We start from the raw sequence: 13,913 nt of genomic DNA, 5'->3' as shown, positions 1-13,913 counted from the left end.
TTCCACTGATGGCCATTCCTTGAGGCTTGGGTCTGTTAGAGACAAGTCTCCCAGGAGTCAGAGGTTTGGGGAGGAGCCTGTGGACAGCAGTCACCCCACTTACCAGAGATTCACTGGCACACTGGAACACGTAGCAGATATACTGGCTCAGTCCAGGCTCTGAGGACTCCCGACAAATAAAGCCGAAGTGATCAACATGCTTTATACCCTAGAGAGGGAAGAAGTGGGGAGTTTATAAGATTATGTCCATTTAACCGACACTATGGAAACAGTTCTGTGCTTTCACACTTTCACGAAATTTCTCCTTCACAGCACTGTGATAGGGGACATAATGTCAGAGCAAACTTATAAGGCAGACTTTTGATACATAAAATGAAGGGTGAAACCAGCTCAGATTGCTTTGTTTCTGGCAAACACTCTAACTCGGGGCCACAGAAGGAAAAACAGGATGGCACGATCCATTGTCTCTTGTAATAAAACCACCACCCAGTGTTTGGCAGTACCAGAGTTTTCAATTTATTGGTCGTCATTGAGCAAGCAGTCTGATGATTCATCATAAACCCTGTTCTTATTTACTTGAGATTAAGAATCATAAAACTGACAATACTCTACTGAAATGGCATGCAATTCCCTAAAGTATGCATTAGAAGTACTAGAACATTTATCTATTTATAGACATTCAAGGAGTCACAACTGTTAGAAGATGAATACATTAAAGAAATTACTGCAGATGTCAATGACTCAAATTCACAAATCTGTACTTTCTGAACACAGACTAAATAACCTCAGCTACACTTTATAAAAAATTCTGAATTATTTGGGAACTTCAATCAGCCTGAATACATACACACCAATTAGCAGCCAGTAGTACCTTGTGTCCTGGCGTGCTGCAGTCCGTGGGGTCGCAAAGAGTCGGACACGGCTGAGCAACTGAACTGAACTGAACTGAGCACCTTGGTACTTTAACAGAAAGCACGGTACTTTGAAAAGTCAGGAAAACCAGAAATTTAAAGTTGTCCTGCAATCACTTAAATTCCAGGGAAAAGGAAACAGGCTTTGGAGTCAGATTTATGCTTCCACCTTGGTTCAAGCAATTTACTAGGTATAAGATATTGTGATGTGTTGATAAAAAGTATCTCAGAAGTTCCACTTCTCGTTATAAAATAGTAGTCATGGCACCTATTCCCCAAAATTTTTGAGATTCAGAACTAAGAAATATCTTAGTTCCTTGCATGTTTGATAAACAGTAACCACAATTCTTGTATTAATAAGCTTCACCTATCCAACGGATATGGAAAAAAGAAATCAACTCTATAAAAAGAAAAAGTTAATAGGAGGAATTAAGTTATACAGTCCATGAGGTGAAAGTAAATTCCATCTGATACAACTCATTCATGATTATAGAATTTCTTTGACTTGGGAGTTCCCAGGAGATCCAGGTTAAGAATCTGTGCTTCTACTGAATGGGGCACGAGTTCAATCCCTGATCGGGGAACTAAGATCCCACATGCCTGCAAAGTGCGGCCAAAAACAAATAAGTAAATAAAATAAAATGGAGAAATAGCATCATCTTAAAAAAAAAATCTTTGACTAACTTGGCATTAAATGGGAAAAATGCATAGTACCTCACCAGCTCACCAAGTTTTCAGGCAGTGGCAATGTTCCAGTAAAGAAAACCAATCCCTTATTCCTCACGCTTGCCAAAAATCCAGTCCTACTGATTTTGAAGAAAGAAACATATGTAGGGGTACATGTGAGGAGCCTAATGGGCTACAGTTCATGGGGTCGCAAAGAGTCACATCATGTCGTGTGTTTAAAAGTATGCCTGGTCCCAAAGGCAGCCACCCTCTATCAGTGCAATTCTGTGGAAAAGTAATAGGAGTTGGCCACGCAGTGAGTGGCAGAGATTAACCTGACAATTATTCTGATCAAAGGCCTTTACACAAAACTTCCTCATATTTCAGTCAATTCTTTTTCTTAATTCTTAATGTCACTACAAAGCTTGCTTTAAAAAAAAAAAAGAAAGGAAAAGGAAAAATCTTGTTTGAACTGCCAGTTTATATATTTGGTTTGGCTGCTTCTTTTTTCCTTCTTTTTCAATTTTTTTTTTCCCTTAAATGTTCAATGAGCATTGCTAGTTTTCTTCCTGCAAGACTTGGGGTGGGGCTAGGGAGAGGCACAACCTTTTCCAATGGCGACTCTTGCTCTGGGAAACAGGAAATACACAGCTTTCCACACAACTCTCTCCTCAACACTGGACATAAGGCCCAATACACAGAAATATTCATTCAACATTTATTGAACACCTAAGCATTAAGCTCTGTCTTAACACATCTTATTCTCTGATGCTCTACAGCATAAGACACCCACCCTCACAGACCTTATGATCATGCAAAGAGCCCAAGGAAACATGTCGTTACAAGAATGCTTCAGTTCAGTTCAGTTCAGTCACTCAGTCGTGTCCGACTCTTTGCGACCCCATTAATCGCAGCACGCCAGGCCTCCCTGTTCATCACCAGCTCCCGGAGTTCACTCAGACTCACATCCATCAAGTCAGTGATGCCATCCAGCCATCTCATCCTCTGTCGTCCCATTCTCCTCCTGCCCCCAGTCCCAGCTTAGTAAATACCATTTTTCAGTTAAAGTGAATCATCTTTCTACCAAGTTTTTGTCCCTTAAATAGGAATTTAGAAATTTTTAATATATTCACCGAGTCAGATGCTGCCTTTCTCAATTATTAGAGTAGAAAGCTTTTATCTTCAGAACATAATTTTAGGTCTCCATATAATAGCACAAATATTAAAATAAAACGCTAGAAGTGAAACTACATTAGCTGAGTCTGAGGAGAATAATTAACAAGATGTACAAAAGGTTGTCATTTTCCAACAGAAGATCTGAACATCCTACCTATGGCAGTGCTAACTTCAAAATTCAAAAAAAATTTTTTTAAATAAGCAGCCTTTCAACATTAAAACACAAGAAAGGGCCTTGGCAAGATCCAAGACCCTGAAGGTACATCTAAGGTACACCTATTAGGAAATAAGTTATTGCTTCTCTATTCCAGGGATCTCCTCAGAGGCATCCTTGCATTTTTAACTTTTCCATATTCAGATTTAGATATTCCCTCCATTCCAACCTCTTCAGAAAATCTTCCTAGGTTTGCCATATAGTTAGGCAGCTCTAACTTTTGGATAGCTGTACTAACTTATTATATTACTATGGTACTTAGAATACTACTTTATGCCTGATATGACCTCAAGGACATATAATTGTATTGATTATTTTTAAAACTTTCATATACACAATATAACAATTAACAACAAGTAAAAGGCCAACGATACATACACAAACCTTCTTTTCAAACTTTAACATTTACAACAACAAACTTGAAAGCACTAGTTCTCCTTTTATTACCTATTACGGTATAAAGAGCAAACCTGACTCAGTGATGCCAAAACCCACTGCCCAAGATTCTGAGGAAAACTGAGAAGATATTTCCAAAAGAACTCACCACCACAAAAACTCCACTCACCCCTTTGATGAACGGATGCTACGAGCAGACAGGGCTGATGACAGTGAGCGCAAAATATTATGATACTGAGAGACCTGGACCCAAACACATGAACACTCTGAAGATAAATCCACTTGGCAAAAAACACCACATTATTGTAAAGTAATTAGCTTCCAACTAAATAAATAAATTTTCAAAAAATAAATAACATTTGAAGGGATTCAATCCCAGTTATTTTATGGTTAATTGAGAAACAAGCCTTAACTGGTTTCCTCAAATACTATAATCTACTTCAATACATACCTGGGAACAAGAAGAGATATCTTTAAAATTCTTCTCAAGCACAACTGATTTAGTGTCCGGACTGATAAGGTTAATCTCAAACCGTCCAACCTTAAAAATAAAGCATTCCAATTAATTTCAACTTACCAAGAACCTAATATCTTAGTTGACAATTAAATATTTGACCAATAATACAGATTCAAATGCTCTATACAAGATATATGGGCTTCCCTGGTAGCTCAGCTGGTAAAGAATCCACCTACAATGCAGGAGATCCCAGTTCGATTCCTGTGTCAGGAAGATCCAGTGGAGAAGGGACAGGCTACCCACTCCAGTATTTTTGGGCTTCCCTTGTGGCTCAGCTGGTAAAGCATCTACCTGCAATGCAGGAGACCTGGGTTGGATCCCTGGGTTGGGAAGATCCCCTGCAGAAGGGAAAGGCTATCCACTCTAAGATTCTGGCCTGGAGAATACCATGGACTGTATAGGAATATACAGAGTCAATACCCAACCGCATCAAATTTACAACCTCAGTTATCAGTCATCTGAAAACATTTCTTCCTTTCATCTAGAATTCATGAAATAAGCGGCTCTTAATTTAAAAGAAACCATTTTTTTCCAAATTAGAAATTATTGTCTTTTCAAAAAATAAGCAACCTTTCCTCGCTTTATGTTTTCTAAAAATACCAATTATTTAATTATAATTCAAAATTTACTTTCTCACAAAGGATCAACAGAAAGATATACTTGCAATTGGGCAGATAATTTTTCTTAGATTTTTAAATAAACAACCATTTAGGAAAAAATTAACAACATGGACTCTGGCTAGCTAAGAAAAAGAACAAATCAAGAGAGGAAACTCAGGGGATTTCCCTGGTGGTCCAGTGGTTAAGACTTCACCTTCTAAAGCAGAAGATGCTGGTTTGCTTCCTGGTTGGGGAACTAAGATATCACACGCCTTGTGGTCAGAAAGCCAAAACATAAAACAGAAGGAATACTGCAGCAAATTCAATAAAAACTTAAAAAATCATTTACACTAAAAAAAAAAGCTTAAAATAAGAGAAGAAACTCGTTAATATATTACCAAAGAAAAGACTGTAGACACTTTAATCACATGCCTCAAGTTATCAAGAACAAAACGGAACAAAACAACCATGAACTTCTGATAAAGCAAATATTACATCCTGGGACTATTTACCAAGGTACACAGTGCGATTTCCTTCTTAAGGACTCTTTGCAATGGGATAAAAGGACCGTCACTCCTTTTTCAAGAAAACTCAAATCTGAGGAAAACTCTTAATCCTCAAAGCTGAGGATTAATTAAAGAACCTCTACAGGGCATTGTTAGGAATTCAGGACTTTTCTTTTTTTCTCTCTAGAAAATTCTCTCTCCTTCAAGAAGATTCACACTCTCCCAGATTCACATCTTCAAACCCTTCTGACTTTCTGCAGTCATTAACAAATAATAATAATAAATAGCAACATTTACTGAAGAATCACCTGTGTGCTGAGTCATGTCCAACTCTTTGCCACACCATGGACTGTATCCTGCCAGGCTCCTCTGTCCATGGGATTTCCAGGCATGAATACTGGAGTGGGTTGCCATTTTCTACTCCAGGGAATCTTCCCACCCAAGGATTGAACCAGCATCTCCTGTGTTTCCTGCACTGCAGGAGGATTCTTTACCACTGAGTCCCCTGGGAGGCCCTAGTGAAGAATCAACCTAAGGCAAACGCTGGTGATGCTAAGATGGCATGCTTGCTAAATTGCTTCAGTAGTTACCAACTCTTTGAGACCCTATGGACTGTAGCCTGCCAGGCTCCTCTGTCCATGGGATTCTCCAGGCAAAACTCCCGGAGTGGGTTGCCATGTGCTCCTCCAGGAGATCTTCCCCACTCGGGGATGGTACCCCGTCTCTTAGGTCTCCTGCGTTGGCAGGCGGGTTGTTTTTTTTGTTTTGTTTTGTTTTGTTACCACTAGCGCCATCTGGGTAATCTCTGCTATTTCCCCAACCAACTTTCCCTGATGCTCCTTCAAGCGCTTTTCTCTCTTTCCCTCCCTGCCCTGCTCCCTTTTCTCTTACATTCCCCGTCTGCCTCTCACCCCTTCACTACTGTCCTTTGCTCTTTCTCCAACCTGCCTTCTCTGCTGCCTGGGAGACATGACAGAAAAGTTGGATGCTTCCAGATTGAGGACCAGGGAGAAGCTAGCCGCTGGGCTGCTTCCGGCTATAGCAAAGGAGGGGGAAACACCGGGAGAGCCGCTGGCCAGGACAGCACCTGAAACAGCATGGTTCTGTTCTTCTCCGAGTCCGAGGGCTGCACGTGGCTGGGCGCGCTGGCGTGCCTCCGCCGCGGCTGCGGCTTCTGGCTGTTCTCGTGAACTTTCCTTTGCAGGACCCCCGTGACGCTGCTGCACCGAGACCGGAACTCCTGCTGCTCATCGAAGCCCGAATCTTCCAAAATCCTCTCAGGGAAGCAGACTCGAGAGCTGGATGGCCCAGGCTGGCTGGGCGCGGCAGGGAAGACCGGGTGGGTGTCGGCGACGCCAGCCCCTTCTTCCGACAGAACGTCGGCGGGGCAGGCAGGCGTTCGAGCCTCGGATCCCGCCTGGTCCTCGCCCGAGTCCCCTGCGCGCGGCTCGCTCTGGAGCCGCAGGCGCTGCTGCTCGTGCAGGCTGAACTTCTCGATGCAGTCGTCGATGAGGCTGGACGGCGCCTTCTTGTGGGTCACGGTCACCCTGCCACAGTACAGGACCTCGAACTTCTGAGAGTTGTAAAAGGCGTCCTCGTTGTCTTTGCTGGGTTTGGCATCCTCTTTCATGGCAGCTTTCGATAACTGCCTTATGCTGCTGATAACATCAGGAACCTGGAAAATAATTCACAACAATTATTATTATCACACGGAATGCATTCTCATGGTAAGTGATAAAATACTGAAAGTAATAGATCCTACATAAGATAAAGCATGGGCTTCCCTGGGGGCTCAGTCAGTAAAGAATCCGCCTGCAGTGCGGGGGAACCTGGGTTCCATTCCTGGGGTGGGAAGATGCCCTGGAGAAGGAAATGGCAACCCACTCCAGTATTCTTGCCTGGAGAATCCCCATGGAGAAAGGAGCCTGATGGGCTACAGTTCATGGGGTCACAAAGAGTCGGTCATGATTGATCAGCTAAGTACACAAGACAAAGCATAAACTTAAATTACACTATCGGGTTAAGTGATATAAAGATGAGATTGAAAATTTTTATCACTTTTATAATTTCCCCTTTTAAATGTATTCATTCCCCCAAAACAAAGCCATGAGACTCCACAAGCCGCTGCAACCTTTAATAAATTACCACAATATAGCCTTTGAGCACTTCTAAAAGGTATTATTATCACTGATTCAATGGACATGAACTTGGGCAAACTCCAGGAGATGGTGAGGGACAGACAGGCCTGGCATGCTGCAGTACACGGGCTTGCAAAGTGTCAGACACTACTTGGCAACTGAACAACAACAAACAGGAGCAAAAGGTTAAAATTAAATTTAAAAAATAAAGTGTAACATGGTTAAAGTACCAACCACCACTGAGATAAACTAAGTAAGTTATTATGAGCTTCAGCTGAAAGGAATGGAAGTTCCAACAATAAGACTAAAATTTACTTTCTGAATGAAGAGATTAAAATACAGACACCCCTCACCAGCATTAGCCATCAGAGAAAATGCACGTTTAAACCATAGAAAGATACTATCTTTTACACACCTATTAGAATGGCTAAAATCAAAAAGACCAAGTACCGACTAGAATATGGAGCAATTGGAACGCCCATACATTGTGCGCAGAAATGTAAAATGGCACAAGCACCTCAGGAATTTGGCAGTTGCTTAGAAGTTAAACAGATCTATCTCACAACCCAGCCATTCCACTCCTAGAGATTTAGGTGAAAGCCCCGAAAATATATGTTCACAGAAAGCCTTGTTCACAAATATTAACAGACGCCTTTGTCACAACATTCCCCAAATCAAAATGACTCAAATATTCATCACCAAGTGAATGATCGCTAATTGCTAAGGAGATATAAAGCAAAACACAATAAAATATCAGCTTATATCTGATAGAAGGATAATTGCCAAAAATATAAATGATAATAAGTGCTGGGGAGTACATGGAAAAAAGGAAACCCTTGAGCACTGTTGGTAGGAATGTAAATCAGTGCAGTCACGATGGAAAACAGTATAGAGATTCCTAAAACATTAAAAATGGAACTATCATATGATCCAGCAATTCCACTTCTGTGTATCTATTCAAAAGAAACAAAATTACCTTCTCAAAAAGATACCTACACCTTCATGTTCATCACAGAAATATTCACAATAGTAAAGACATGGAAACAACCTAAGTTAACCTAGTGAAAGTGAGTGAAAGTCGCTCAGTTGTGTCTGACTCTTTGCAACCCCATGGACTATGCAGTCCATGGAATTCTCCAGGCCGGAATACTGGAGTGGGTAGCTGTTCCCTTCTCCAAGGGATCATCCCAACCCAGGGATCGAACCCAGGTCTCCTGCATTGCAGGCGGATTCTTTACCAGCTGAGCCACAAGGGAAGCCCACGAATACTAGAGTGGGTAGCCTTTAAATAAATAAATAAATAAATAAAGTATATATATATATATATATATATGACTATATGACTTGAACAAGAAGCTAAGTCACTCATCAAATATTGTTTAAATAGCTATGATTAAAAACATCTAAGATGAACAAAATATTTTGAGATATGAAAGCACATAGAAAGCTCAATAGAAAGTTGAAAATATAAAGTACAAACTTCCAGTTACAAGAAAAGTAAGTTCTTGGCAAATTATGTACAGCATGGTGACTAGAGTTAATAATACCATATTGTATATTGAAAGTTGCTAAGAGAGTAGATCTGAAAAGTTCTCACAAGAAAAAAAGATCTGTAACCATTTGAGGTGAGTGGTGTGAACTAAACTTATGTTAATCATTCTGCAGTATATACTGTATCAAATCATTATGTTGTACCCCTTGACCTAAATACAATGCTATATGTCAATTATATCTCAATAAAACTGAAAGGAAAAAAGTGAACAGATAAACTAAAGGTGGTACTGTTGCTGTTTAATCACTCTGTCGTGTCTGACTTTTTTTCCACCCCATCGACTGTAGCCCGCCAGGCTCCTCTGTCCATGGGACTTCCCAAGCAGGAATACTGGGATGGGTTGCCATTTCCTTCTCCAGAGGATCTTCCCAGCCCAAGGATTGAATCTGCATCTCCTGTATTCACAGGCCGATTCTTTATCACTGAGCTAATTGAATTGAAGTGAATTGAAAGTCGCTCAGTCAGACTCTTTGTGACCCCATGAACTCACTACACAGTCCATGGAATTCTCCAGGCCAGAATACTGGAGTAGGTAGCCTTTCCCTTCTCCAGGGCATCTTCCCAACCCAGGGATCGAACCCAGGTCAATCCACATTGCAGGTGGATTCTTTACCAGCTGAGCCACAAGGGAAGCCCAAAGGTGGTACATTCACATAAAATGGAATACAGCTCATTATCTCCCATCTGGTTTTCTGCAGTAGTCTTTTAACTGGTATCCCTTGCCCCCTTTAATGTACTCTCAAAAGTAAAAAGAATCCTTTTTAAACTTGTCGTGGTGCTCATCTGCAAATCCTCCAAGCTCCCCATTTCTTGAGTAAAAGACAAAATCCTTACAGTGTCCTACAGGGCTCTCACTCTCTGCACATGACAAACAAACAGATTAAATGTGCACTGTGGCTACACATCCTCCGTGTGACCTTTAGATGGTCAACTTGCATTTCATCTTTTCATCCTCACCCATTTCCTCTGACCTTACTCCTCCCAGCCCTCTCCCTCACTGGCCTCCTGGCTACTGTTTGGACATGCCAGGCACACTCTTCCCTGAAGGTCTCTGAACTCCAAGCTCCTCCCCTAGATAACTGGACAGTTCACTCCTCACCTCCTTTAAATCCATATCTAGTGTCACCTCGAGGTGGCATCTGTCCCCTACCCCAAAAGACACATACACATGCTCTGACAGCCAGCATTCCCCTGGATTCCACCCCCTCTCCTGCATTTTATTACTCTCTATAGCACTTACCCCTTTGAACATTCCGTGTAATTGATTTGCTAGAATGTAAGCCGTTAGGAGGGTGGTGATTTCTGGGTTTTTTTCCCACATTTTTCCTTGTATCCCCATAGCCCAGAATAAGTTTCAATATAAAGTAGATCCTCAGTATGTGGACTTGGGACAGGGGAAACCTTTTCTGGTAATTTTTACCTTTGGGAAACAGAGATCATTTTATATGCAGGGTTGCTTCACCTTCAGACACACATGGTATTTCTTTAAATCTACCAGCAACCATTCTAAAACCAGAATTTCTTCTTTTTCACATAATTATTCAGGATATATGGCCACAGTATTCACAGTTTAAAATTACAAGACTTTCCATTTGCTAGCAGAATATTTCCTAGGAAAGAATAAAGTCCAAATGCTATAGTTTCAGTGACTCACCCTGAACACTTGACATATCTCCAGGGAAGTCAGATGCTTTATACTAACACATGATCAGCAACCTTGGCCCTCTGTCATTTTCTTTTTGTTTTAGTATTTGACAAGGGCCAAAGCTATGGAGACTGACCTAGACATTCAACCCTGTAGAATGTCTATACAGTGATTCTAGTGGGTTAGGCAAAACCCTTCCTTCCTCACTAACCATATTTTATCTAATACTTTTCATCCGATTTTGCAACTCTGCTGCTGCTGCTGCTAAGTCGCTTCAGTCGTGTCCAACTCTGTGCGACCCCATAGACGGCAGCCCATGAGTCTCCCCCGTCCCTGGGATTCTCCAGGCAAGAACCCTGGAGTGGGTTGCCATTTCCTTCTCCTTTTGCAACTCTAGTGCACTTAAATTTCCAAAGTCTCTCTATGGAGTGCATAATAAGAAAAATATTATCTGTAGGATGTTTTTGAACCTGTAGAATTTTTATCTTGTGACAAATATTTTAATGATGATTAGAGTTATATCCTATCACTGAGACTGAAAATATAGTCAGTTTGACCTTAGTTATATCAGTTCTTCAATATTATATGTTTGTACTTTTTCTCTACTATTATGTTGAGAGATATTATGTGAAGAACTGATTAGTGCTTGAATTTCTATAGTCCCACAGGACACTTCCCCGTGACCGCAAGTAAAAGCTCAACGTCTAAATATAATCCAGTTAATGACTCAGTTGATAGAAGCAAAGCTTATCACTTTGACTAAGCTGAGTAAGTAATTTAATCCTCCAATAATTTGAATTATTAATTGCACCATAAGACATAGATTCTAGTTGCCTTTAATATCCTCTCTGAGGTCATGACTAAATGCAGCTTTCAATGACCTGGGCTGCAAAGAGGCTCTAACTATGAAACTGATCTAACAACATTCCACTCTATTTTTTCTTCTAAGTGTAATCACACATGTAAGTTATCATTATACAGCCCCTGCCTACACAATCAGCACCCATACCAAAGGGACACTGATAAAGTTAGGACACTAAAATGTCCTTGGTGAGGAAAAGAGTTATCAGAGGACCACGAAAACTTTCTGCTGAGACATTTATTTAAGAGATCAATCAGAAGCAACACAAGAGAAAAAAATCTCTATCCAGTACTTGCACGTACCCAAGACATTTTGGGAAAACAGTATTCTTCTATGTTGCATGAGTGCTCAGTAATGTCCAACTCTTTGTGACTCCGTGGACTGTAGCCTGCCAGGCTCCTCTGTCCATGGACTTTTTCAGGCAAGAATATTGGAGTAGGTTGCCATTTCCTTCTCCAAGGGATCTTCCTGACCCAGGGATTGAACTGATGTCTCCTGCATTAGCAGGAGGATTTTCTTTACCACCGAGTGTTAACTGACGTATATTTAGATTTATATGTTCTTTTCAATGAATTTGACTCCTTGCATGTATTGCATCTTACAACATCTCTTTTTCTCTCTAACATTATACTATAAGCCCTTAAGTGAAAGACTGATTTGGGATGACTTTGTGTCTCACCTAGAGTTTTTTCCCATGTGACCACTGGGAGAGAATTTCGTGCTCAGAAGAAACTGATTGACAGCTGTCAGCAAACAGAAGCATACAAATAGTGAACAACTACCAAGAACCCTGATGAAAGTTCTCCAGGACTGAGATAGGTTTAGCAAATTCCTGTTGCTAATTCATGAGAAACCTGGCACTCCCCAAAATGAAGAGCTGACGCTTTCTACTCTCCTCAATGCTCGCTCCAGCGAGGAAGTGAATGTGTGTGGCAGGAATGTCTCCAGATGCTGAGACACCTCGTTAAAAGAATAACTCTAGGTATTCTTACTCTTGTCATGGACAAACCACTGCTCAGAATCTGTCTACATGTCACAGAGTCTGATGCAGATTCAATGCCAATTCAAGGCGAAAGTTCTATTTTATGCCAGCACATAATTTTAACACACAAATACAATATTTAAAAGGGAATTAATAATCCCTCTACTCAGGAATTAAAAGATTTATGGGCTTCCCTGGTGGCTCAGATGGTAAAGAATCTGCCTGTAATGCAGAAGACCCAGCTTCAATCCCAGGGTCAGGAAGATCCCTTAGAGAAGGGAATGGCTACCCACTCCAGTGTTCTTACCCTGAGAATTCCATGATCAGAGGAGCCTGGCAGGCTACAGTCCACGGGGTTGCAAAGAGTCTGATGCAGATTCAGTGCCAATTCATGGCAAAATGTTATTCATGTTATTGTATGGCAGCGCACAATAACAATATTTTTAAAAGAATGAATAACCCCTCTACCCAGGAATTAAGAGATTTATACTCTATCCCAGATCTGCCAGGAATTTGTGTCATTCTGCACCTGAATTTCCTCCCCAGTAAAATGGAAGACTAGATAGATGCTCAATAAGATCTCATCTAAATCCAGATTTCTATGGGCTCATTTTTGCATTGATGCCATATAGAAACAAAATAATATACATTAAAAGGAGATGGAAAATCATCTCTGTCATTAAGCCAGAAATATTGTAATTTATTGACATTATTCATTTCCATTAACAGACAGTAAGCAATTCAACAGGTGATAAAATAAATTGGGCTTTTTTCAAATGCCTCATGACATTTAGAAAAAGCACGGTGCCACCTTTAGCCAGTGTTTTGTCCTTACACTTTCAGTGATATCATGTTGATGTGTGGCAAAAACCATGACAATACTGTAATTATCCTCAATTAAAATAAATTAATTTTAAAAAGAAAATAGAAATTTATTAGAAGTATAATTTCTAAGAGAAAAAAAGGATATAACCTCAAATATCAAAATTCAGACATTAAAGCAATTCCTCACTCTAGAGAAAAAAAATTGCCACTAGGTCCCTGGATGTCAGACTGTTGTTTCTCATTAATTAATTACCATAATTAGTTATCATACTCCAAGAAATCCAATGGTATGGTTAAAGTAACTCTCCAATTAATTTCAAAATAAAATAAATTCTACAGCCACCCAATGCTGATGTCTAATGGCCTAAGCAAACCCAGGGGTGGGAAAAATCATCTGGATACTGAAAAACACAAAGGAAAAGATACCTCTGGTCAGGAAGCCAGCAGAAAATTGGAGCAGTTCTCCAAGAGCTGCGAATATGCCAAACTGATATAATCCTCAGTAGTAGCACTCTGTCACACTTAAGAAGTTCTCTTTCATTCTAGATAAGCCAGCAGTAATTTTGCTGTATTTGTTCAAGTCCACGTTATCACTGTGCAGCCAATTATAAAACTTCCCAGGAAAAACCGTTATTGCTTCAAAAGTAAAGCATTTCCTGACTGTGCAGTCAGGAAACACACTGATTGTTCAGGGCTAAAGAATAGACTCTCTAGCTTTCTTTAAAAAGAAGCATTTAAAATTTGAGTACCATTGTCTTTCTTATGCTATTTAAATAACCATAAGTGTCCAAGGCTTTTTAATTATGAAAGTAAGAGAAAATTAATCTACAGTGTCTTCTTTCCTCATAGAATTCACTGATAAACAGATGAACTTCAGCAAACATTTAAAAAGTGGATACAAATATGAATATGAAAATAAGCTTC

General features: G+C 40.3%; 1 protein-coding gene across 2 annotated transcripts in view; it reads right to left on the bottom strand.

Moving 5' to 3' along the window:
* Positions 1–13,913, bottom strand: part of TBC1D4 (TBC1 domain family member 4) — a 217,043-nt gene that overhangs the window by 79,595 nt on the left and 123,535 nt on the right. For both annotated transcript variants that reach the window (XM_018056507.1, XM_018056506.1), the window contains exons 2-4: positions 6,073–6,660; positions 3,815–3,904; positions 104–208 (exon numbers count right to left, since the gene is read on the bottom strand). In XM_018056507.1, coding sequence (XP_017911996.1) covers positions 104–208; positions 3,815–3,904; positions 6,073–6,660 — 783 coding nt within the window. The remainder of the gene's footprint in view (positions 1–103; positions 209–3,814; positions 3,905–6,072; positions 6,661–13,913) is intronic.

Source organism: Capra hircus, chromosome 12 (genome assembly GCF_001704415.2).
Source record: "Capra hircus breed San Clemente chromosome 12, ASM170441v1, whole genome shotgun sequence".
NCBI classification, from domain to species: domain Eukaryota; kingdom Metazoa; phylum Chordata; class Mammalia; order Artiodactyla; family Bovidae; genus Capra; species Capra hircus.
This window is presented reverse-complemented; position numbering and strand designations above follow the sequence as displayed.